The following is a 27671-nucleotide window of genomic DNA, read 5'->3' on the forward strand; positions in this document are numbered from 1 at the left end:
ATTAATTAAAAAAAATTATTACTACAGTGTAAATAGTATTTATTTGTTGTACATATTTTTGTAATTCAAGTAATTTTTAAACTTCTAAATATTTGTTATTTTTTGTTTTTAATAAAATTAGCCTTACATAAAAATAATAAAATTATTGCTCAAACTTAGGCATGACTTGTAAAATTCTTTTGTAGTTATTTAGAACATAAGTTTAGAACAATTGTTCTATCCATTGCTCGTTATTTGTATTTAAAAAAAAAAAAAACATATCTTTGTGTGGCCTTTATATTTTTATAAAAGTTTAGAATATGTGTGAATTTACAAGATGTTACAAAATTCAAGTATTAAATATTTAAAAGTATGTGTATGTATAAATTCTGTTATATATTAATATTTATTATAAAATTGAAAAGTTCTGGGTTATTTTATTAAGCACTTCAAAGGTTTTTGTGCACTGCCCTTTTCTATGTATCTTTTAAATAAGTTCTATATACGTAGTTATTCCATTTTGTTCAAATGTCTTACAAATTGAATATTGTGAAACTTAACTTAAACTTAGAACATATTAATAAATTAATTGATGTGGTGTATCAACAAAATAATTATTATTTAATTTAAACTTTGAAAGAAAACAGTAATGCTTTTTAAGATGTACCTCATTACTTGTTTAAGTTATATTAATTGTTTAATTTTCAAATATTTTCTCAAAAAGGTTATGCTCTTCTTCACATACATCTATACTTTGGATGACTTAGTTTCTTGCCATGTGCAACAAGTGCAGTATAGAATTTTATACAGAATATCATCATTGGGTTATAACTTTTTCATTTAATAATTTAAACAGCTCTGGAGCCATAAAATTCAGTAGGTTGCCTAATATATTATTTCATGTTTGCACTCATCAGAGACAACCTTTCTTTGTTAGCCAAGTTGTTTACTCTGCCTTTACTGAAGTAAGTTCTTGGAAATTGGAACGAGGAATACAGTTTTCACCTCGTCTTCACAGACTAATGGAGTGTTGTGCATCCACTTCTCCTCCTGCACTGTAACGTTTATATGGTGGAATTGTATGCAATTTGGCAGATTCACAATGATGGTGGCTCTGCTTACCTGGTCTGCTCTGACTTCCTCAGCTTAGTTACTGCTGTATGTGACATTAGTGCTGGAAACCTCAATAACAGGAATGACTGTTGCATTGTCGCTATCTGTTATTACCATAATCTGTTAGTACCAGGTGGCACTGTCATGAACTAGTTCTGGCACTGAGCAGGGTGCCGGCCGTCTTGGGGGGCAACTTTTGCTTGCATCCTCATAGCACTCTTTGAAGTTAGTCACGCACTTTGTGCTCAGCGACATGTTCAGTCAACCTCATTGTGCTCTTGTTGGAGAGATATCTTGATATGGAGCATTTCAGCAAAAAGTGGTTGTCTGGGTACTCAGACAGGTCTGGAGGGTAATGAAAAGATAGACAAGGCAGTTAAGGCTGGGATATCTCGACCTCCAGAGTTGGACAACATTTTTTTTTCTTCCTCTTTTACCCTGGAGGAAGGATGTTTATTTGTTGCCCATTCCCTAAATAAGACTAAGGCATATACATATTTACTGCAATTAATACCTGATATTTTCACTGATAATTAATTTACATTATATTGTAGTTTATATTTTTAAGAGTGACAGTTACTTTTTTACAATGAAAACTTTCATAGCTAAATTCATATATTGTTTTCTTAATAAGTAAGTTATATACAATGAGTGGATTGAAGTCACGATAGCTCAAGTGGTAGAGCAGCGGCGTATCTAGCCGAAGGTCGTGGGTTCGAATCCCGCTCGTGACATTGACTTTTTTATCTCAACTAAAAACCTTAATTAATTGAAAGATATTAATTGGTCAAGCGGGCCACGAAAACTATTGAATTGAATGAGTTATATACAACATAGATTTTAACTATGCAAGTAAATTAACAAATAATTTAAATAGTAGGCAATTCAGTAATTAATTTTAGACGTAGTTAAATATCATTGGAAGTCCAATATCACAGAATTCCAACAAAACAAAACACTCCTGTCAATCAGTATATAAAAGCATCTATCTTCATTCAGACAAATTAAAGAAAATCTTCCTGGAACCTGTGAATATGTTCTGCAATTGACCACTATGATATGTCGCTAAAAATATATTAAAAAACATTATTAAAAGAAGGTGGCAGCATCAGTGCAGAGCAACAGATCAGCAGAAAAGCTCTCACATATTGAGAGCACTGTTAATGAGTGGGCCTCAGAGTTGATTCATAGAAGGATCATCCTCATCCAATTAATGAGCCATACGTGGTTGACACGCACTTTTGGGCCAAAGCCCACTTTTCTGTCTGGTAGATGTGGTAGGTAGAGAAAAGTTGCTTAATGGATTCCACCTAGTTGAAAGGTGCGATTCCTTGGCTTCATATAGAGCAGTGGTTCCCAAAATAGTCCTTACGGACGCCCAGGGGTCCCCAGTATCATTCAGGGAGCCCGTGGAAAATTAAAATTGATTTGGGGGTCTCTGAACAACATCAGGGGGTCCGCGCAAGGTTTAATATAAAATAATATAATATAAATAATAATATAAAACAGATGTACATTGGTTATTTAAAAGTGTATGTTTAAATCAATTTTATGCGCTTTTTGATTCAGTGTTGGAATTCCTGGAAAGCAAAGACAATGATTTGCGACAATTTAATTAACTCAAAAAATGACATATGTCTGATTTATTTGCCAAATTTAACAAAACTAATTTGAAACTAGAAGGTGACCAATTAAATTTAATCAAAACTAAAAGCGTAATATCTGCGTTTGTTGCAAAACTTTTTCTTACAAAACTTGAGAAGAGGAGAATGTTCTAAGTTTCCAAATCTTTCGAAATTGTAAATTAGAGATGAAGATTTGCTTGCTTACTGTGAACACTTAACGGCTCTTCATACCTGAACCAAAGATTTGAAGACATTCTTCACTTTGATATTCCCGACTGGGTGTTGAACCCTTTTGTGCGTGGACAAACTCAGATCCCAAACACAGATGAATCCATACTAATACAGGAGAAGCTTATTGAAATATCCACAAATGAGGAACTTAAACCAATGTTTGAACAAGGATACCACAAATTCTGGTTACAAAAACAGATCCCAATTTTAAGTTTTTAATATCCTGAATTTTTGGTTATTGTACAGAAGTTGTTGACTGTTTTCCCATCTTCCTATTTGGTAGAACGTGGATTCAGTGCCGTTATGAACCTCATCACAAACAAAAAGAAACCAACTAGCAATTAGTGATCGTGGGGATTTGCTGTTGCTACTCACAAACATTGAGCCGGACATGTATACACTTATAACGTCTCATCACGTTCATCCAAGTCATTAATTTTTTTATATTTTATTTTAAACAAAAGTAATTAATATTATAATTTATATATATTTATAATTTATAATTTCAATTAATACTTCTTCAACATTTTTTTTTAATTTGTAATTTTTATACTATGCATTTATGAATGTCGCTTTTTCACTTGGGGGTCCGTGGGCAATTTTTGACTACAAAAAGGGTCCATGGGTCAAAAAAATTTTGGGAACCACTGATGTAGAGAACATGTTTTGGGACACCTGTTCTAATTCTGGAAAGAAATGGGATTGTTTTATTGTATATAGTACTTAATTTTATGTACCGTAGTGGGTGTTAAAAGTGAATGAATTTATAAACTTGAATGTATAGTGTGAATATTGTGTACACCGTTGTCACTCAGTTAGGTTAGTTATATAATAGGTGGAAAGTCTGATGGGGGAATATTGAGAACTTCACCAACTTAACTGGGTGAATGGTATGTAAATAGGAAAGAATGTATTTAAGAATGAGTGTGTGTGACTGGGCTTAGATTTAGGAAATGATTGCGTTTGGGGCTGAAATGTCCTAGCTGATGACAGCACCCAGAGCCCAGCCTCGGCGGCTGGATGGATAAGACCGAGGTCTGACCCCGGACTGCCAACACCAGGCTGGGTGATTCTTGAAGCCTGGCAATAATTTTTTGTAAATTACAAAATCTGGGATTGCGAGAAGTGACAGGCTCAACCCTGTACACTCTTGTATGTATGTACATGCATGTGCAGATGTGAGCTTATATAAATCAATCAAATCAATTGTAATAAATTTATATTATTTTAATTGTACATTTAATTGTTAAACTTTTTTCCTCCAATGAATTTAGACAAATGTGAAAAAAAAGTTTGATCCAAGCAAAAAAAAAACAAAAAAAAAAACTAAGGCGTTATTTTCCAGTTGCCCAGCGTGGTAACCTTGCAGCAGGCGTGTTAGTTTGAACAGGAACGTTAGAAAACCTGTCATTACTTCTTCCGACCACACCTAAAAAATTTACCAAATTTATAGATTTGTAAATTTAAAAAAAAATGTTGCTTTGCAACCTTGTTTTGGAAAAATCAGACAGTACTGCTCAAGAAACTCATCTCCGCAAATTGTTCCTTTTACCATATCGTTTTCATCTATTTCAGCATCCAACTCTCCTGGGTCCTCCTTAACAATATTTATAATAAATAATAAGAAAAGTGTATGTACTTTCATAGAATTTTCAATCAATAATACAAATGAAAGTAATTAAATTGTTTCATATATATTACTGCATTGAACTAAAATGAAATAATCAGCATACCAGTTCATCCTCACAGTTTTGGCCCAGGTGCAGAGAAAATGGAGAAATTTCTCTTCTGTGCAGTTTTAACAAAGTGTCCAACTGTCGGCCTAGCGTCGGGTTGTGTTTGTTCTTACTATAAAATTGGCCAATTTTTATTCCCAAACCTTCTCTTGCACACTGTTTGTTCACCTCTTCGTTTCTAAGAGCACAGCAGAGCGTCACAGTTATGAACTCACTCACCTGTCAAAAAATATCAATGGAAAACTTTGTTCTTTAAACATGACTACTCAATTAATTGGTTTTTACCTCGTTGTCAGAATTTAACAACAAATCCACCATATAGGAAGAAATGTTTGCATGCCTATCCCAATAGGACAAAGGAGCATTTAAAGCGAGATTCATGAGCATTGATGTCGAATATTGAAGTGTATATTTGTTAAAACTATTCATTCTCAACTTATTCAACAAATGATCAATCATCCCTTGGTCAATCATTCTTTCGCAGAGTGGTTTTCTGTAAAATAAAATAAAATTTGAATATTTGAATGATACAATAACGACCTAGCAATAAAATATCATTGAATGGATAATTAATGTTTGTTGAAATTATTATATGGTACTGATAATTATGAACATAATTTATAAAAATTATTTTTCAATGTTTGTTTCACACAGTCACTTGTTGTTATTATTATACAAATAAATTCACTAGTTTTGTGGTCCACTTGACCAATTAATACCTTACAATTAATTAAGGTTTTTAGTTGAGATAAAAAGTCAATGGCACGAGTGGGATTTGAACCCACGATCTTCGGCTAGATACGCCGCTGCTCTACCACTTGAGCTATCGTGACCTCGATCCACTTGGACACCAACTTCCCATCTCAACCCCACCTTTTGAATTTTATCAATTAGATTAAAATTATCAAATAGATTACATGACATTTGAAAAATGGCAAAAAGGAGGGAAAATTCAAAAGGTGGGGTTGAGATGGGAAGTTAGTGTCCGAGTGATCGAGGTCACGATAGCTCAAGTGGTAGAGCAGCAGCGTATCTAGCCAAAGATCATGGGTTCGAATCCCGTTCGTGCCATTGACTTTTTTATCTCAACTAAAAAAATTAATTAATTATACAAATAAAATTAATTTATGTTATTTTGTTATTATTATACAAATATTATTAAACAAGACTTTTGTACTAGATCAGAGTTCCCCAAAAAGTGTATTTTCTTCTGTTGGGACAGAAATTGAAAAATAAAAAAAGGGCCTTCTTGCCTGAAATGAAATGAATTTTAAAGATAAAAACATCTTACATAGCTCTTTCACAGCTGTTTCACACGTTCAACAAAGCTTGGAGTCTCGGTTAAAAATGAGATTGTAAAATAAAATAATTTGCGTCAACAAGGCTGAACTTTGTAAAAAAAAGGGAGGGGGTAATTTTTACAATTCTAAATGGAGGACTAATGCAAACAAAATGTAGCAAATGAAGCAAATTTTTTTTTAAACCGAAGAACGAAAAGTTGAAAACAAAAGACAAAAAATTGATTTTTTTTTCCGATCAAACACTTTCTTTTAAATTTTTAAACAAAATATAAACAACATAATTACTTTTTTACACATTTATCTTTAATTGTTTGAATATAATAAAATTTTGTTTAAAGAAGAATTTTATTTTACGTTTGCAGTCATGACATAATTTTGCATAGGAAAACTAAACAAATTAAATATTTGAAAAACTGTTTAAAAAGCCACTGAAATTTTAATCATTACCAGTTATTTAAGAAAAATATTAATGAATAAGCTCAAAGACACTGAAAATGTATTTGTATAATATGTAGACCTTATGCATTTTTTATTTAACAATTTATTTTATTGAGTACAAAATATATAAAAAATTACGACATTAATAAAAAAACAGTTAAAGAAATAAGTTCATTTTGGAAAGAAGCAATATTTCATAAATGACGTAAGATCTAGACAGATATAGACTAGTTTGGTTCAGTATTATTTTTACCTTAAACTTAGTTTTTGAATTGTAGCAACAATCATATTTTCTGAAGTTTGGTCGAGGTTTTTAGACTTCATTGCTTCCAAGAGTAGGTCAACGGTTTTAGTCGAGGATCCGATATAATCTCTTCCACAGTTTAACGATGCTATTGCATTGAGAAGTCGGACGACTGACTGCTGGAGTGGATGGAGATTTGTTGATGGAGAAAAAAAATCAGAAATACTCTTGCTCCTTAAGTTGAGCACGTCGTGACGAGCTAGCCAAACGACATATTGTTCCCTTTCTTCTGTCTCACTCTGCGTTATGTGCTAGCATGACAAAAAAGTTTTAATGTTTATTCGATACTTGATGAATATTTAAACCTGCCACTGACCCATCTCAAAGCTTGCAAGAGTAGAAGCTGAGTTTTAACACTTCCGTTGTACAAGTCATTTTTAATTTTATGCGCATCCAAATCAGAATGAAGAATTTGTTTTTTTAGCAAGAAATCCCTTCCTGTTTGATCCCACTTGAAAAAAATTATTATCATTTAATTTTCTTTTAAACCACATCAATGACTGAAATTTAAATGGATTAACATCATACAAACTAAATATTGTATTTTAATTGAAACTTATTGCAAATAAAAAGTATAACAATTCATTTTTTGAACAGAAATCAGTGCAAAATATAATCTTTTAAATCGTTAATCCCATCAAAAAATGTTAATTATCCAAATAGAAATTTATAACCAGTGTTGAAATTATCGTTATTATATTAATAATATTAATGATGATCGATGATGATTTTCCTCAATATTGACGATAATTAAAACATGATTTTTAATGAGCTCTTCAAATTAACCGTATTAGCTAACATTAACTTCAATTGTTGATATACGATTTTTGAAATAAATATTTTTCCCCTTCTTAGGAGTGCCAGAAACTTGCTTCAATACCTGAGTATAAATTTCCTATGTACCTACTAGCTCACTGTATGGAGCCAAGATACTCCCACTCATTATTTTATTGGTATACATCAAGCTGTACCCAATTACATTGAAGTAATCTCAATAATTAAATTGTACCTCATTTAGCTGAGCGAAATAAAATGGTTGATTCTGACATTTAAAAATAAAATAAAATAAATGTTTGAAATCTTACAGTTTGGTGTTCTTCTGACACATGCATTGGAAAAAGGTCGGGAAATATTGAAATGCAATTGAAAAGTATAGATTTCAATTCCACTCCTTCCCCCTGAACTGATTTTTCTAATGCTGAAGCCAACTCTGAAGCTACACCTGTAAAGTTTGTTAATTCTACTGTAAGCTGAAAAATCTGTACCAAGGATTAAGTACAGACCTACTAGTTTTTGATGATCTCTTTTCAACTTGTGCATTTTCCTTTTTATATCTTTATATGAGTTTGAAACGTCTATATTCTCCTCATTTTCTTTTATCATGTTTTGCTTGCAGATTTTGACAATTTCTGGAATGACAGAATCACCACAGGAATATTTGATTAGAAATTGGTTTAGTTTTGATTTTAAATTTGCCACCCAATCATCCTGAAATAATAATATTAGAGATACATTTGTTAAAATTTATCTTAAAATTATTGTTTAAACCTGAAAAATTGTTACAAAAGTAGGATGAGTTTTTGGATTTTCGACAAATGGAAGAGCAAAGTAAGGTAGGAATTCTGGCTCTTCGGAAAATTCAGCGCCGTGTTCTAAAAGAAATGTTTTAAACATATTCATAGCGGAACTCGGATGCCCATCTTCTGACAAATTGGCATAATGTCTCTTGTGTTTGCTGTATTCAGATTCATCCTCAAGACTATCTGTTTCACATTTTGCATCATCATCATCATCATTTGAAGGAATTAAATCAATTTCATCAATAATAGGAACTTTATCTTGGTAAGGTTTTTCGACAACAAATGTTCCATTTAGATTAGTGATTTGTTTCAAGTGCGAATCATTTTTGATTAGCTCACTGGTTCCAGCAGTAGTTTCTTCATCATTTTTTTCCTTAAGAATAGCTGAATTTTGTCCAAACGGTTGAAAATTGTCTCGGAAAGGAAGTGTTGCATAATAAGCATGCAGATAAACTCTTAGTTTTTTGCATTCCGGCAATTCTTTTATACTTTGTGGTATCAATGATTCCCAGCTCTACACATAAAATAGAGAATAACTGTTAAACAGTTGATGTAAGTTATTTTTATTAAGTATTAATGTATTACTGACTGTAAAAAACTTTTTGTGGTCAGAAGATTCTATAAGGTTGAGCAGAATGACCACATCATTTTTCAGTATTCTTTCTTTTTTAGTTGAAATTTGATTAACAGCTTTTATTCCAAGAGATGAAATTTCATCTTTCAGTATCTCCACTGTGCGATTTAAGCCTTGTGCAACTAAGAACTGAACAAAGAACAATTAAAAAAACAAAACAAAAAAACAATTTGATCCTTAAATTTGAGATATCGTACAAACCTCGACTATTAACTGCATGGAATATTCTTCAGCCTTTGAGTTCTTATCCAATTCATCAATCTGGTTTCTAAAATACATAAAGATCATATTAAAAATTATGTAAGATGATTAAATTGAGCATAGATTTTGGTCCTTGCTAGAAGGGGATGTTTTGACCAAGGACTATTTTTTATAGAGAGTAGAAATATATTTGTTTAGATAGCTGATAGCAAAACATGCTAATTAAAAGAAATTACCAATGTATTTGAACTATTTTGTAAGGCTAGGTCAGTAAAATTAAAACACTTTGGAATTCAGAACCCTGATTTTGAGAATTTTTACAATTAGCATATAAATTAAATATAATATAAAATACTAGATTTGTTAACTACATTTTAATCATAATATAAAAATTCATTAAATAACAAATAGATAAGAATTGTAGCAGTGATATATCTGTATTGATGATGCCTGATATTGAAACACCAGGCAAATTATTTCACTATTTCTAGGAACATAACATACACTCCAGCAGGACTATTAATAATAACATTAAGGTTTTATTTTTTTCAAAAGTGTTAATACAGCAAAAGTATGACAATACTCCTTGGATTGATTTTATATTATTACGACTGATTATTACAAAAAAGTGTGTTAAAAATGAATTTCGAAGCAACATCAAAGAAAATAAGTAAAGCAAAAAAATTATTACTATTACACTATTAATAGTATACCCTCATCTTTAATTACGTAGAATCAAAATGCAAAAATTTTATGCAAAATTGGAAAAAAGTGGTGTTCGTGTGAAAAAGATGGAGTGGAGTTAATGTAGTAATTAAACTTTTTGTTCTGTGCAAAATTAATTTCTTAACTTTTACTTAATTAAATCACACTTACTTAAAAAAATCACAAAAAGAAAGAAAAATGGAACAAAAGACGTAAAAAAGCCACAATCAACATCACAAACAACCAAAGCAGACAAAATTGGGCAAAATAACTACACTAAACACAAAAAAAGAACAATACAGAAGTTATAAAACCTGATAAAAAAAATCACAAAAAAATTTTCTTAAAAATCAAACACATAAAAAGAAACATAGTGAATAAGCAAATTTTGTTGAATTTCACTTTTTTATTAGGCCTGTTTCTTTTGACTGTGTTTTTAAAGTTTAGGTGTTTGTTTTTTTTAACAAAAATCGAATTGAAAAATCCTAGATTGCCTCTAAAGAGGGTGCCTCCTTAAGGGAAATTTAATCCTCTTTTCAATTTTTTTTTATTTACCCAAAAATGAATATTTCAAGAGCTGAAAGTACATTTATGACATAAATCATTGATGGATTAAAAAACCAACATAAAATGTTGAATATCTGCGAAAGGGTTAAGAATAGAAATATGGCATATGAACTTTTTGAGGTGTGATTCACTGGAAAAGAGGGTGATTTAAGTAGTACCCCTGTATATAATACATACAAGCAGTAAAAATATTTTCTTAAATCACCGTAGTACTGTAATAACACTAGAAACAATTTTAAAGAATTGTATACTACTTTAACATAATCAAAAAGCATAAAGAAAAATTCAACGTTATTGTTTCTTTTTTATGAGCTTTATGACACCCTATCAACTTGGCCACTGCAGTCGCCTATTGGCGATATTATACATTTTTCATAAATGCAAATGAAAATGCAATCACATAAAAATATTTAGTTTGGTTAACCATTAAAAGTTTATACTAAATTCTTTCAGCTGGTATTCACATAAGCAGTATAATAAGTGGTACATAGCTTGCAAATGCTTAAAAACTAAATATGAATTTATATGTGTATTACAATTCAGTATTAATAATAATGTCAATTAATTATTCTTTTTATGAGTTTATTTTTAGTTTATCATTATTTAAATATTACATAAGAGTAAGCCATAAAAGTGAACACATGCATCAGGTGTATAACTCTTGAAAAAAGTAAAAATAAATACAAATAAAAGTGCAATTTATTATACGACAGCTATACCTAGAAGTCATTTTGAAATATGTAAATAAGATTTCTTAACATTGGAAAATGTTTTGACGACATGTCAACAACAAAAATCCCGGGATCAGCTAGCCATTTTCTGATGTAAATCCAAATCCACAACCATATTATAAAAATATTCCCATTGAACTCACCCTCAATTGCCCCTGACCTTTTCAGTTGCCATGAGTTACCAACCACGATATATTACCAACAATCATCAATCCATAGATTTATGTTTATTTGCTATGTATATCTAATTTAATTTCCATGTTTAATAATATATGATTATCACACTAATTTTTTTATTGCATACTTTTAAAATTAAATATATATTTAAGCAATCGTATATGTATGCTAGTTAAAAACCTTTCCTTTACTATTGAAAAGTGTAATGTTTTAAAAGTGTTAATCTTAATCTTAATTAGATTTAAGAAGTAAAGTTGTTAAAAGAAAAAAATCAATTTGGCACAAAACTAAGCGGTTGAATTTCCTCTTGGGATATTTGGGGAAATGAACATGTAGTTTGGCTGTTTCAAAACATTTTGTGCTTTCTATGCTTGCTATTTATTTATTTTTTTAATGTTCCTTGTTAGGGGACCGCAGTAGCCGAGTGGTTAGCGTGAGATACTCTCGGCTCATAGACGCCGCGATCGTGGGTTCGATTCACACCGTTGCCTCTGGCCCTTTTTTTACGACACCCCCCCCAAATATGAACCTACATACAAGAATTCGTCACCAGGGTTAATATGCATAGATCATAAGGCAAAAAATGTTTCTTGTTCTATTGATTTTTTTTTCTTTTTTATATTTTTTATGAATTCTTCAGCTTAGGTAAAATTGATTAAATGTTGATTTATTGTAAATGTTGATGTAGTATTCGGAGTGTGTAATAGTCTGCCCCCTTAATGAGCTATTGCATCCCCCGTTCCTAGTTCATCAAGAAATTTGATTAGAAGGCCTGGTTTCAGTGGTTGAATTTTTTCTGTGGTTATGTTGTAATCCCAAAGCACTTCCTCCTGTGAGCTATTGTATCTCGACAGTTTTTTAGTAGCTGTATTGGTGTCTCCTCTGCTTCTTTGTATAATCTGCACATGTTGTATTATACCAATCTCTTTAAATGCCCTTTTAGTCCACAGTGTCCTGTTAGAATTCAAAGTTTATTCCCCCAGCTTCCTTTGATGGATTATTTTGCTTCATTCCTTCTGGAACTCACCAAAAGGTTCCTTAGATTGTTTGTGCCCATTGACTGAATGAGTTTCCTCTTTGGTCCTGTCTTCTTGTTTAAGATACTCTTTGATAATATGAATCCCTATGACGTAGAAGTGCTCGAAATCTATCAGCAGCCACTTTAAGGTATCTGCTCTCTTGTTTCCCTCTACTGCTACATGTCCTGGGACTCATCAGAGGTAATTTTTATTTTGCATACCTAATTTTTTTAATATTGTTTCGCAATTCTAATGCTAATGATGATTGAGCCTAGTGCTCTGATGGCTGCCTAACGATAACTATGTTCTTGTTTTTGTACCCTTTATTCAGGTTGAACCGAATACATCTTATAATTGCATGACTTCATCTAGGAATACTGGTGTAATTTCCCATGGGTTCTGAACATTTGGTTCTAGGAACAAACACTCCTGCCCGATACCTTCTTGCGTTCTAGATCCATTAGTGAACTAGGAGATGGTGCTGTTTTCAACAAAGGGGGTCTTCCCTTTTATCCATTCTTTTTTGGTCTTTAGGTCTGTCCAGAAAATTTTTTTACATTCAAACACCCTGTTCTTTTCATCCCTGGGGGCCATGAGTATCCTTCATTAGGCTGTTGCTATTCGTTTTAGTTTTAGTCGTGTTGGAGGTTCCTCTTTGATGATGCTGAGGATAGTTTTTGTACTGACTTCATTATCATGTGGTGGAGGGGCATTAGTCGCAATATATTCTCCACATATCTCTGAGACATCTCACACTCTGATTATACACTGACTGGCAAAAAATTCTGCCCACTTGTAATATAACTTGATTTGTATATATTTGTATATATTATCAAAGTTTCACATTTTTTAATGTTTAATAATTGAGTCTGTGTCTAACAAAGTAAAAAAAAACAAGTTGCATCTCGAAGATGCGTCGGCATACTTTCTACCAGTCTGGAAATGTCTCTTTGGTGGAGGTTTCTTCATTCTTCACGAAGTGTCCTTTCAAGATCGTGGCGTGTATCAGGAAGTGTTGGACGTGCTGTTATTCGTCTTTTAAGGTGATTCCATAAATGCTCGATGGGGTTCAAGTCTGGAAAACAGGCTGGCCAGGTTAAGACCTTGATATCATGCTGTTGAAAGTACGTTTGTACTATATGAGCAACATGTGGATGGGGATTATCTTGTATTAGAATAGGATTGTCGCTGATTTCATCGAGGATAGGCAACGCATGATGTTCCAAAATTTCATCCACATAGCGAGTGGCCGTCAAAGACCCTCCACCAACAACAACCAACTCTGCGACTCTTCATTGAAATTCCCGCCCACACCATCACTGAGCTACGTTGAAAAGTTTGGCTCTGGGAAAAATTACAGGCTTCATACCTTTCATTTTGCCTTCTCCACTCTCTTTCACGCCCATCTGGAGATCGTAAAGCAAATCTACACTCATCTGTAAAAAGTACAGCAGACCAATCGTCCAAAGACCAACGGCTGTGTTCTTGAGCAAATGCGAGCCTTGTAACTCTCTGTGTTCTGGTCAATTCTGGTCCTCTTATGGGGCAAAAAGACCATCAATCCATACTGATTTAATCTTCTTCGAGCAGTGCGTTCAAAAATTTTGACACTTCAAACTTCCTGGAGCTGATGAATTGCTTGAACAACAGTAAGGGGCCAGTTTCGTAAAATTCTCAAAGTCAAAAAAACCGTCACTCTGTGGAACTCCGACGGCAATAGCCGCATACCTGATGGAATGTCCACCATCAACAAGAGCCACACCACGTGCAACATCCTCAGCACTAAGTGGAATTTTTAAGTTTAAAAATTGAAATTAAGAAAACAAAGATGAAAACTAAGCAGTTTATTGCTTTAGAATTCAAATGAGACTGAATAAACATTTTCAATTCCTTAAAAATTAAACATTGAAAAATCCTTTATCCTTGTTTTGGATTAAGGATTAAGTGTGTTTACGTTTAATCGATATTCCCAAATTAAAACATAGCATAAACAAATATTTATTGATAAAAACAATGAGGCAAATTAAGAGCAGAATTTTCTTTAATTGAGAAAACGAAAAAATCAGTTGGGTGGAATTTTTTGCCTGTCAGTGTACAAACGAGTCTCGATATTTTTGTGTGTTCTTTCTATTTTCTTATTTGTTTTTCTTTTTCAGCCCAGGTAATAGATTTTGCAAATTATTTAGCTAAAATTGATTGCATATAAATTTACTGGGCACATATTTCTCTGGGCAGAAAGTACAGGTTTCTCTAGCAGCAAGCACCGAATATGTGTAATATCTCGCCTTCTGTTCTCTTGTTTCTATTTTCTTAATCTTCTGTTGAAATATCATACTGCAACTCGATAGCATGACTGTGATATAGTTTTTGAATATATTCGTTAAATTACTTGCAAATTTACAGCCCACATACGCGCACAAATGAAATTTAGAAATCATAAAATTATTGATTTAGTCCCAACAGACAATGGATCTAAGTCCAGGGTTAATGTATGTATGATTGGCCAAATTGTACTATTTATAAATAAATTAAAAATCTCCATCTATTAGCTTTTTCAGAATGGGAAATTCTGTAAGGATTTTGATTTTGCCTCCAGTTGTTTGTGCATGTTTGAACCCACTCTGGTGAAGCAAACTTCAAACTTTGAAAACCAATTAACAATTTCGTAGAAATTGCTGTTGTAATATTGAATTCTATTCGGTTGTTTATCCTACATCGTTTATAGTTTTTTTAATATATTTTTATCACTTTTTTTTTAATCATTACTTCTTGGCCTTAAGTATACAGTGGACTTTGAATCATGTGGCTATCTTTACCAGAATAAACCTGAACGATGATTCAGTCCCCTCGCTCAAATCTCTCAGATAGTCAAATAACCAAGCGTTTAAATAGTTCTATTTTAAAATGTATTTTTCGTTTTAAGTTGTTGGATTTGTTAGTTTTCCTTTCATTTTTACGCAAACCTGACGATTGGAATAATTAAGGTAATTATGATTGATTTTTCTTGTGATTTGTTTGTGACATTGTCAGTTTTTTAAATATATTTATTTAATTGTTCAAACATCGTCGTTTCAAATTCACTGTTCAAGAATCATTCAAGAGTTTCATTTATAAACCGTAAGCTGTTTTAAAAAGAACTTTTATTCGTTTAAGTGTTTTTTTTTTATAATTCGACATCGTTAGAAACTTACGTTGTTTTAATTTCATTGTTTGTTTGATGCTTTAGGTAAGTCAGAAATTATTGTTGTTTTTTTGAGGGGGGTTGAAAAATAAAATAATAGGTTTTTAACATCATAATTTTGTTGGATAAAACCTCCGTGCACCTGTTTGGGCATACTGTTAGTAAGGATATCACTAATTTCATAAGGAATTTCAATCCATAGATATTGCGATGGTGCATTCAGTTGTTGCAGGTCGTCTGACTGCAGATCGAAAAGCCTTCTTTGCAACGCATCCCATATGCGCTCAATGGTATTGTGGTCTGGGGACAATTAGGGAAGGAGCAGTTGGGAAATTCCCAAGTTTTTTAATCATTGATGAACAACTCTGCTTCCTTTTTAAAAAGATGGTTCCTACTCACATTAATCTCTTAATAAGGAGGACATAAGGAGTCCAGTTTGCCTTCCAGGGTAAATCCCAGCACTGACACCGCCTCTTCCAAACTGTACTGAAGAGAGATGCACCCCCTGTTCTCGGTAGACTCTTCGGCGCCTGCTATCACTATACAGACAGAAACGCGACTCATCAGAGCGTTTTTCTTAAATTCTTTTACTTCCATCTCTAGAGCAGATATACGATCACATAATTGTTGGATTAAATCTCTGACTACATGAGAGGATACTGCATTAACTTGGGTAGAGTGAAAAGTCATTGCTCAAATTTCTAGCCTATTTAATCTATTTTGTCTTGTTTTCTATCAGTGATTGAGTTAATTCCTCTTATCTATGTGGGTAATTTATCCAGCAATAAAGGTTTTAATAATTTGTCGGAATTTTCTGTACCTGAAAGAGCTTTCATTGTTCTTGGTAGCTGGCTAGGCTTCATGTCTCCTAGTTCAAGCTCATTAATTTTTTTTTCCTCTCTTTGGAAATTTTTAATAAGCGATTGTTTTGTTAATCGCTTAACAAATTGTCATCAGTTGAAGAATGAATGTCCCAAACACATTAAATTAGCTCATCAATGAGACAGTTAAATTTATTTGGTCATGCCAAATAACTGAAATTGTGCTTCTACCTGGAAGAACCATATTTCAGGTTTATCTGCCCAAAATGGAGGAATCTTGATACTAACTCTTTACAAGAATACATTTTGTTGAAAAAACAATTGATATTACATTCTAGCCACCAATCGTTATGGATAGGGAAAGAAGAGGCATCCACAAGGCCTACTGCACCTCGACCTGAATAGATCTATTGTGCTCCCCTGTTATTTATAACTCACTGGCCTGCTTCAGGTTATTAATCAGCTTTGGCAGCTTTGCCAGCGGCTCTTTAGTGTAGGATCTTGCTTGTGGTTTTTCTTGTCCAAGTTGCAAGAACCTGCACCTACATAGACCATTGTGATGATGATCTACAACAAGATCTTGAACGTTTTTCTTAAATTCTTTTACTTCCATCTCTAGAGCAGATATACGGTCACATAATTGTTGTATTAAATCTGTCTACATGAGAGGATACTGCGTTAAGTTGGGTAGAGTGAAACGTCATTGCTCAAATTTCTAGCCAATTTAATCTATTTTGTCTTGTTTTCTATCGGTGATTGAGTCCTCTTATCTGTGTGGGTAATTTATCCAGCAATAAAGTTTTTAATAATTTGTCGGAATTTTCTGTACCTGAAAGGGCTTTTATTTTTCTTGGTACTGGCTAGGCTTCATGTCTCCTAGTTCAAGTTCATTAATTTTTTTCTTCTCTTTGGAAATTTTTAATAAGCGGTTGTTTTGTCAATGTGTCTTTATTGTCATCAGTTGAAGAAAGAATGTCCCAAACACATTAAATTAGTTCATCAATGAGATAGTTAAATTTAGTTTGTTCCTGGGTCACACCAAATAACTGAAATTGTTCTTCTTCCTGGAAGAACCATATTTTAGATTTATCTGCCCAAAATGGAGGAATCTTGATACTAACTTTTTACAAGAATACATTTTGTTTAAAAAACAATTGAAATTGCATTCTAGCCACCGATTGTTAGGAATCATATATTCTCCTAAGTTGATGGTGGGCTGCTGCTGCAGGACGTCTCAAAGGGGCATACGATGTCAGGCCAACTTCATACAAATGATTACGAGTCATTTGTGTTCATAAAGACCTTGCCGAAACATTTTGTACTTAATTTATTATATGGTGGGCACTATGGAGAGGATTCCGTTTTGCAGTATTGACAATATTTCTGTCCTCCCTTAGCATTGTAACGCGCTGAGATCCACTACCAGGCCTCATATTGGCACTTCCAGTCCCTCGGAATGAGGCTTAAGCCCGGCAGACCAACTGTCTCTGCGATATTATCTTGCCGATGACCTCGTTGATTCATTCTCACAATAATATTGCAAACTTCTGGTTCAAGATAATATCTTTCCTTGGTTAAAGAGAATACAACTAGATTAAAATGGAGGAAAAGACGAGAAAAAATGTTTGTTTACGAAATGAGTAATCTTCATGTTTACTATTTCTAAGTAAATCCATTATTATTGTATTTTGTATTTTGGTTTATCCAACTAACCAGAATATATCGTTTAATTTAATTAAAATTAATAGAATAAGAATAAGTTATAAATATCCCTATTTGTTAGGGAATTTGGCTCATTATTTGCCATGCCGGTGATTCTGGGTTCGAATCCTGGCATAGCCCTTGTACTTTTATTTGAGAATTATCTGACAAAATGTATCGTAGTGTGGTTTTTGATCCTGTTTCCATGTCACCCAATGGACAATTAGAAGTTAAGCATCCCACCCAAAGACGCTGTTGTGCTCTTCTCAGTCTCATGACTTATATAGGAGCCAACAAATAATAGTACCCTTCAATGACATTAAAGTTCTTTGCAAAAATCATATCTAATAAATCGCACCCACTCAGGGATCTATTTCCCTTGGATAATATAGTCAAATGAAATCCTCCTTACTCAGAAGCGAAAACACTATTCTGTGTGAGTATCACTAGCTCTACAATCTTTGGGCATACAGGTCCCAAAAATACAACATTCATGTGTCTCGCCACCCCCTCCCTGGATGTTACCGAACCCAAACTCTCGAAATTCTTAAAGGTGAACACCCATCCTTACACATATAAGCAAGAGTTTCTTAAAATCAAAAACCATTTCAAAAATGCAACCTTTGCATACACGGATGGATCCAAGAGCACAGAAGGGGTTGGTGCCGCGGTCAGGCGGTAGGAAACATTCTTTCTCACTCTCACCACTATGTAGCAACTATAGTGCTGGACTCCTAGCGATCAACAAATGTCTAAACATAACAGCTTTGACAAGAAATCATCTGATCCTTTGTACTGATTCTCTGTCGGCAGTATATGCTTTAAAAGATATTTTCAGCCTGAACCCCCTCGTACATGAAATTCATTCTGCCATAAAGGACTTTTACTGGAAAAATTTACAAGTCACTGTCATGTGGATACCAGGACACTGCGGGATAACCGGAAATGTTGAGGCAGACAAAGCGGCAAGAAGTGCCCAGAGAGAAGGTCATAAAATAAGTGAGGTGAAGACTTCGTTACGCATGTGAAGGCCAAAATAAAAGAAAAATGGCAACTAGAATGGTTCAATATTAGAGAAAACAAACTAAGAGCTGTTAAAGCGGACATAGGACTATGGACCACCTCAGCTTGACTGTCAATAAAAGAATAATGTGTACTTCAAGACTCAGGATAGGGCACACACGAATTACACATGGGTATTTAATGGCACGCGAACCTCTACATATGTGCGTGATATGTGGAGTTTTAACCACAGTCAAGCATACTGTTAGAATGTAAGTTATACAGAAGGGCACCCATGAGCAGTGGGTTGCCCTCCTCTCTACCCGAATTACTAAACATCAGGGAAACAACAATATCAAGATTATTTAAATTTTTAAGGGAATAGAATTGATTGGTAAAATCTGATTTATGGGGTGAAATAAAGAGTTGGGACCTGTGGCTGGCGGCTGGTGCTTGGGTGTGGTGTCGGTGGTGTGGGGGTGGGGGTGTGTGTGTGTGGGTGTGGGGACTTCTGGGCGACAATGCAAGCCCCAGACCTGGGGGCGGTGTGGATGTAACACAGCCCATGCACATCGTCAATAGCAGGTACTGCAGGAAAGATAAAGTAAAAGTATAAATGTTGAATATCTAATCCTAGAGAATGCTGCCCGTATGCCCCCTGTGTCCCCCCGTGCTGCCTGGCTCCTTGGTCGGGTGTCTGCCTCCTCCCGCAGGCCGCACTCAGTACAGATTCAAGGCAAATATAACCCTGATTGGGGTTGCTGCCTTATTAAAAAAAAAAAAAAAAAAAAAAAAAAAAAAAAAAAAAAAAAAAAAAAAAAAAAAAAAAAAAAAAAAAAAAAAAAAAAGACAAGGGATACAAGGAAAGGATTTGGCTAAAAAAATGAGTCTATTTGAGGTTGCTTTTGAGTAACTTTTCATTTAGATTTATTGCTTATCTTACTGAGCATGGAAAAAGTTTATTCTTGTGTGGCGAGAAAGGCAATAGAAATAGCTGTAAAACACAATACCCCAGTACATAAGCTTTAATTTTTCAATGTGAACCCCTAAACCTTCAAAAAACATTTAGCAGGTAATTAAAAAAAAGCCTTATAAAGATGTCTAAAGTGGCAACAGCATCAATTCCTTCTATACCCTTGGAAAATATTGTAAAATAATTTTTCGTCCCTTCAAGAATTTGAGGGCGTTCTTGCACTTAACAAACACACTACATAATTCTTCAAGTTTTTTATGTTACAAGGTTGTAGAATGTACAAACTTTTTAATACTTTATGCATTGAGTACGTTATTGTTTTTTATACAAAAAGATGGTTTTTACAGTGAATGTTAGGACAAAATGCCATTTAACACTAGAGAATTAATTGAAGCAGCCGAAGTGATTGTCCAACAGGAAAATATGAAGGTTAACTTACAAACTTCATTAAAGGGAGCGACGTTCACTGGCATTTCCACATTTATAGGAGGCATTTTTGGCGGCCCAATCGGTTTGGCAGTCGGTCAGTTAATGCCCTTAAGTTATATTATGAACAAAAGCTGATTTTAGTGTTTTGTTTTCAGGAGCAACTTTGGGAGGCCTGTCGTCAATGTGGTATACGAGAGGACAGTTCAAACCGGTCATATTGATTATTAGGGAAGACATGAGTGTTACACAACGAAACAAATTCGCTCAGCACTTACAAAATTCAATCAAAGACTTAGATATAACAGACGCCATTAAACTTGCCACCCTGGTTTTGCAAAATCCGGATTTGTTTATGGCATTGAAATATGCAATTGTACAATATTTTGAAAAAGATTTACACATGATGTTAGCAAATTAATTGTTTTTAAGTTGTACTATGTGTTAGAAAGGAGTGTAATTATTGAAATTGTGATATAAATACAAAATGATGTTGATTTTTATATTGTGTTTTACAAATGATGTGATATTTTAAAAAAGTGAAACAAAGAAATATTTTAAACTTGATTTTTTTCTTTCCCATTTGGAGTCGTAGGGATTAGCACGTAAACTTTCAGCTGTTGTGCTGATCGTGTGCTGAGGAGTTTGTTTATTTTATGAAGCAGAGAATTTTTCTCAGGTGTATCAAGATGTACATGGCGCATGTACGGTTTTCCCAGGTACTATAAGCCTAAGTATTGCAGGGCAGTTGCACATTATTTTTTTTAACAGCTATTATTTGGAGGTTGTGAGATGCGGTCTGGTGTGCCGTAGGATTTAGAAAAACATTTTCTTTATCGTGCCAACGTTTCAATCTTTATTGAGATCATCTTCAGTGCTCAAAGTGTTAGTTTCCCATGTAGATGTGTCATTCTTGTCTGTCGTGTTGAGACCCTGTGACTTCTTTTCTATTGAATAGTCATTGACAAAAAAAAAAATATTGAAAATAACGGTTATTTATTCGCCTTGACATATTCTCGGTCATCTGTGATGCTGTGTAAATTTATAGAAATTTCATGAAATTGTAGGGTAGTTAAGAGATTAATCCATGTCTCAAAACGTTTTATTTTGTGAATGTTTTTATGCTTATTTTAATGTTATGCTTATTTTGCTTTTTTAATGTTCAATTATCTTGGATTAATCACTAGATGTGTCAGAGGTCTGCAGAATCTTCACATTTGGGGAGGTTGATGACAATCTTTTTAAAATGCCAAGGGTTTGAAGGTAATCCTTTCTCTCCTTTTAGGTAAATTAAACCAACAGAGCTATATATATGCCACAGCTAGGCAGAGGGATGGATATCTCGTTGAGAAAAATGGGTAGCTGATCATTCGTCAGGATTGGCTTTTATTCCAAAACCGTCATTGTGGTGATAAAAAAGTAATCCAGGTCTTTGAATTTCAAAACTATTATCTACTTAAAATGTACTATTTCTATTTTTTATACTACTATCTACTATCTACTTTTTAGTCTACAAGGTTCTCTTGCATTGCTTTTGAAGTGGTTACTTATTCCACTTTAAATGTCTTTGTTAGTGTTTTTAATTTTTATCTTTTGTGAATGAGAGACGTGAAAGCTTGATATGGAAAAGCATCTACCTCTTTTTCAATTTCTTTTGATTCAAATGTCTTAAGAACAAGCACATTTCTCAATGTGTTTCTTACAAACCTGTTGTTTCATAATTGTTGAAGTCATGAGGAGCAGACAAGAATGAGATAGTTCAGAATTTTTTTTTCCCGATGTTTCAACCTTTATTCCGGTCATTGTCAGGGCATAAAATGAGGTGCTATCCTTGTGAGACACTTTATGTGCTGAAGATGACCTAAATGAAGGTTGAAACGTGGTAAAAAAAATTGAAACTACCTCATTCTTAACCACTCCTCACAACTAAAACAATTACATTTCTCAATTTTGTTAACGAGCTGTCCACTTTTGAATTGTAATAGTAATTAACAAATAAATGCCTGTTGCATTTCTATTAATATTTTATTTAATTTCTTTGGTATCTTATGACTAAATTAATCAGGGCTCTTTCATATTTTGCTCTGAATTAAAAAGGAAAAATGAATCCAGATATAAAATTTAAAGTATTTTATAGCAATTTTTGGTTAAAGAATTAGGGGGGGGGGAGGAAAGTTTCTTAGTACATAATCAAAACAGAAAATCAAATGTTGTTTAAACAGAAATATTTGCATTCGCCATAAAAATTTCCCCTTCCAGATTCAAAAAGTTAACATGTTTGCCCAAGTGTTCGATTGTAGAACAGTGGATAAATTTTTTTTAAACTGTGTTGAAAGTCAAAGTTGAGACAAGGGAAAATGAGGTTTTTCATAGTGTTAGCTTTTTTTATTAATTGTACTTTTAGAATTGTTCATTGCCGGCCGGGAGTACATGGATTGCTCGATTATAGCACAGATGCGTCAAAGAAAGTAGTTGATGTCAGTTCTCATGCTGTGATAGGAGCCTTAGGATTGGGAAATAAGGTTGTACAATTTGGAAGTGAGCTTGCTTCTAAGAGCCTTGAAGGAACCGCAAATCTGTCAAATAGTCTAATTGATCTAAGTACATGGATCAAAACCAAAACAATAACCACTAAGGCTTCTGTGTTCAAATATTTATTAGGTAAAAATATAATGCATTATTAAAAACACACAGGGTAAATCAAGCACTTTGTTTTAGGCAAATTGGCACGTGCAGCCGAGGTTTTTGAACCTAGCCTACCAGTGATTTCTTCAGTTATTAAACTGATAGCTGTTTTGGGAGAGTTAATGGTTCGTGGAATAGAAAATGCTGGGCTGACTGGTGTAAAGATAGAAGACTTTGTTTCTAAAGCCAATGTAGCTGTTCTACATACAATAGGCGAAGTGAACATAAAGGCAGCCGGAGGTGTAGCCGCTTTAGCTACTTTAAAGGGGCAACTTCTTACGACTGGAGTAGCAGCATTTACGAAAACCATGTTTGACACATTGGCAAAATGGATGTACAAGGGGCTTTCTTATTTTGTTACTCCACCTCAAACTGATTTACCAACGTATCATAATTCTGGGTGGTATACCAACTTTAAGAGAAATTCTGCTAATTCAACTTACAATGGTGCACCTTATTTTATTAATACTATTACCAGATTTTTGAACACTATATAAAGTAAAATGTCAATGTTACCATATTTTGGTTTTATTTCATTAAAATAAAACCATTTCAATTTTTTAATATTGCTCAGTATATATGTACAAAATAAAAGCTGTTAACAAATCCCATTACCTATAAATTGAAGCCAATAATTTAAATAGTAGCGTTTATCATTAAAATAAAACTATTTTTTTAATTATTAATAAAAATAATATATAGTTCAAATTATTAACTTGTTATTATATAAAGGATGATATAGTAGAAACTGTAATCTACAGGGAGTATAATATTATTCTATAAGACTGTTTTATTATAAAAATTCTTATAATTAAAAAGTCACATTAATGTGCTGATTTCTTTAATGGCTTTGTGCTTTGCTAAGCTTACAAATGAAAGATATGCTTTTAATTGTTTAAATTAAGTTAAATGCCAATTGTAATTGTGAAAAACTTTTGTCATATCAATTGGAAAGAAAACAATATCATTTCCAAATGACAAATATTTTTCTAGTGTTGTTAATAAACTATAGAATAAGCAAAATAATAAAATACAGTGTTCTAGTTCATAACTGTTTTATTTTTAACCTTTTAAAACTCAGCCTCTGTTTTAATGCTAGATGGTAGCAACTGTGTCACTAAAATGCCCTTTTTTCTCTCGTTCCAAATCATATTGTACAAATATTGTTTGGGCATCTACGTAATCGTCTCTAAAAACATGAAAGAGTTTTATTTGATCAGTTGTGTAAAGTTGGATTTTTTTTCCTATGAAAAAAGGAAGCGATTTTCAAGGGTCAGTCCACTTCCAAGATGAAACTATTGATGATCATTTTTATGGCCTGTTTGAGTCACTCTAAATCCCAAGAATCCACTGAACATTCACCACCAAATCCAAATGCATCTAGTATACCAATTGTAGAGGAGGATGAGCCGAGAGAAAGTACAGTGACCACTAGTAATGAGAAACTCAATGACTCTACACATCTTGAATCTCCACATAATGTTGAGGGTAGGCTATTCACACCTGAGTTTTAAAAAAATGCATTTTCAATTATATGTTTGCTCCAGATAATATTTTGCATTCAAATAAAGAAATGAGCCCAATTATTGGAAATGATCCATTGAAAATAATTCCAGAACAATCTGTCGGAACCAACCAAACAGAAAAGGATGCAGCGAATTCATTAAGCAGTGTGGATTATTGGGGACTTACAAAAAGTAAATTGCAGTGTGCATGGAACAAACTAATGCAAATCAGCAGCCGCACTGTACAAAGTGCGAAGAAAGCCGTGTATTATATAGGAAACAAATTCAAACAACTAATAGATTACATGAATCAAGGTCAGGAAATAGTAGAATCATTACAAGAAGCTACGGAAATGGCAGGTGAGGCTACAAAAAACTCTGAAAGCCAATCTCTTCAAATTATAAACAGTTTTGTTGCACTGTTGAAGCAAATTCTTAAAATTCTTAAAACACTTTTGAAAACGGACCCAATAGAAATAGCAAAGGAACGAGAAAGCTTAGCAGAATAGAATAATAGAAATAAAAATAGAATAGTTAGATTGTATTAAATTATATTTATTGGTAGAATCTTAAAACACAGTTGTAAATAACAATAAATAAATGAATATTACTTTAGTATTGTATTGTTCACCTAAACATTTTTATATGTGATGTAAATTAAATTATTATAATAAAATTTAAAAAATATACATAAATAAAAAAAGGAAAAATTTTTTTTTTTAAACTCTTTACCTGTTACACGATTTTTATTTCATTACATTTAACAGCATAATATTTATTATGATTTCTCAGTAATGAATCAACACAAAATCTTTCAAAAATCTTTATTAACATAAATAATTTCAGTGCATGCATCAAAATCCATAACATAATATGATAAGAGATGATTATACATATATAATATATTTACTATTCATATAAATTTATTTGTTTATCAAAAAATGAATAAATTTATGAAACTAGAAATACAATATAATAAAGAATGTGTAGTTTGTTACCAATCATTTTCTCATATCTGTGTCTCCTCGCTGATTTGTCCTGTCAGAACGAGTCAGGATTTTGCCACCACCCAGACACACCCACTACTGAAGAAGGTGAAATGTCAAAATGAGAATAGGAAGGCAAAAATGGTGGCAACAATTAAACTAAAGGTAACTAAACGTCAACCAAACAGACCACAAGGAAAATATACTTATACTATATAGAATACGTGAAAAAGTCTTCTGGTCCCGATTGCATACCCCCTATATTACTTAAAAATTGTTCTGCGGCTCTTATTGCTCCTTTACACTATATTCTGAACCAGTCATTAAAAACAGTATTTTCCCCAATGCTTGGAAAAGCACTTTTGTCATTCCCCTACATAAAGCTGGTGATAGATCTAATGTTTTCAATTACAGACCAATATCCATTCAATCCATGTTCTCCAAGATATTTGATTCTATTATTTGTAATAAACGTAAAAACGATATTAAATCTTTTATTATACCTCAGCAACATGGTTTCTGCTCTAATAGATCAACCGTTACTAACCTGCTCACATTTCAAAATTACATCTTAGATGCAATCAACTCTGGACACCAAGTAGACTCAGTGTATACTGATTTTTCTAAAGCTTTTGATAAAGTAAATCACACAATACTGTTAAGGAAACTAATTGGATTATGGTTTCACTGGAACTATCTTGAATTGGTTATCCAGCTTTCTCTCCGACAGAAAACAAATAGTCAAAATAAAATCATGTCCCTTTGCAGCTTCCTCGGTAGTCCTGCAAGGGTCTCATCTTGGACCAGTTTTGTTTCTCTTATTTATTAATGATATCCATCTTGCTCTCCCTTCTGTTCAATTTTTATTATTTGCTGATGATCTGAAAATCTATTCCATAATCACTTCTCCTTCCGATTGCTTACAATTACAAAATTCTATCAATAATGTGCTAACCTGGTGCTCTAATAACAAACTTGCTCTTAATGTTTCCAAATGCTACACAATTACATTCTCTCATAAGAAACAACCTTTTATTTATCTCTATGATGCTCTTTTAACGGGAGTTGAGATCGTAAAGGATCTTGGTGTACTTTTTGATCAAAAGCTCAAGTTTAAAGAACATATTTCTTCAATAAAAAATAAATTTATAAAGATGCTAGGTTTCATCATCTGGAACATCTATGAATTTAAAAATCCTCTATGTTTTGTCCATCTTTATAAAGCTTTTGTACAACCCATACTAGAATATGCTACACCTGTTTGGAACCCATTCTATCTAAATTATCAAAAAATTCTTCAATCTGTACAAAACAAATTTTTAAAAAAACTTTCCTACAAACTCAATCTTCCTCCGAATTCTGCCTATCCTGGAATCCGCTCTGAATTTAAACTTTTCGAACTGGCAGTAAGAAGGGATTACTTTGTTATTGTTTTTGTATTTAAATTATTAAACAATCTCATTGATAGTCCTTATCTCCTCTCTCAACTACAGCTACATGTCCCTTCGCACTCCCTTAAAAACTATAAATTATTTTATATTGAATGACAAAGCTCTAACTACAAGCTCTCTTCTCCTCTACACAGAATGATGATCAAGAGTAACAACATCTGCAATAGCATTGACTTCTTCAATAGTTCTGAGCAATCTGTGAAAAACCTTATACTACAACCTTACTTGAATGCTTTTATATTTCATACTGTACAAAATTATTACAATTTATTTCATTTACTGGCTCAACTAATTCTCGCACTCTAGTCTTATTATATATTTACAAAGTGCATTATTTGCATTAAATATGTACCTAATTATTGTAGTTTCAATTGTCTTTCAGCTTTATTTTGTTTCCTCTGCCTTATTTGGTTAGCAATTATGTCTTTCATTTTTGTTGTTCAGTTTTTACTCTTTAATTGTATTTTTATATTTATCATTTATATTTACCATTTATATTATTACCAAAATATACGTCCTTATTCTTTTTATATATATTATTTGTATTTTTACATATATTATTTATATTTTTTGTTACTGTAAAATGTCTTTTTTTATAG

At 32.9% G+C, this 27671-nt stretch overlaps 2 protein-coding genes across 6 annotated transcripts; one reads left to right on the plus strand and one right to left on the minus strand.

Moving 5' to 3' along the window:
* Window positions 1–4205: 4205 nt before the first annotated feature.
* On the minus strand, window positions 4206–11324 carry LOC106662705 (lisH domain-containing protein ARMC9-like). The gene is made up of 12 exons (XM_014386942.2): window positions 11134–11324; window positions 9143–9209; window positions 8897–9070; window positions 8276–8821; window positions 8011–8215; window positions 7813–7949; window positions 7044–7178; window positions 6677–6978; window positions 4970–5177; window positions 4682–4903; window positions 4437–4545; window positions 4206–4377 (listed from the first exon to the last, which is right to left on the minus strand). The coding sequence occupies exons 1-12, from the start codon at window positions 11142–11144 to the stop codon at window positions 4283–4285; spliced, it is 2211 nt and encodes a 736-aa protein (XP_014242428.1). The 5' UTR covers window positions 11145–11324; the 3' UTR covers window positions 4206–4282.
* Window positions 11325–14972: 3648 nt separating this feature from the next.
* LOC106662922 (protein C19orf12 homolog) lies at window positions 14973–25276 on the plus strand. 5 transcript variants are annotated; one of them, XM_014387377.2, is made up of 4 exons: window positions 21321–21864; window positions 22850–23106; window positions 23164–24618; window positions 24678–25276. In XM_014387377.2, the coding sequence occupies exons 3-4, from the start codon at window positions 24420–24422 to the stop codon at window positions 25142–25144; spliced, it is 666 nt and encodes a 221-aa protein (XP_014242863.1). In that variant the 5' UTR covers window positions 21321–21864; window positions 22850–23106; window positions 23164–24419; the 3' UTR covers window positions 25145–25276. The 5 variants fall into 5 exon arrangements, with proteins under 5 accessions (XP_024085360.1, XP_024085413.1, XP_014242836.1 ...); XM_024229592.1 differs by lacking the exons at window positions 21321–21864; window positions 22850–23106 and adding an exon at window positions 14973–15325; XM_024229645.1 differs by lacking the exons at window positions 21321–21864; window positions 22850–23106 and adding an exon at window positions 14973–15325 and having other exon boundaries at window positions 24747–25276.
* Window positions 25277–27671: the final 2395 nt, after the last annotated feature.

This window comes from Cimex lectularius, unplaced genomic scaffold, assembly GCF_000648675.2.
Source record: "Cimex lectularius strain Harlan isolate CLEC.00 unplaced genomic scaffold, Clec_2.1 scaffold84, whole genome shotgun sequence".
NCBI classification, from domain to species: Eukaryota; Metazoa; Arthropoda; class Insecta; order Hemiptera; family Cimicidae; genus Cimex; species Cimex lectularius.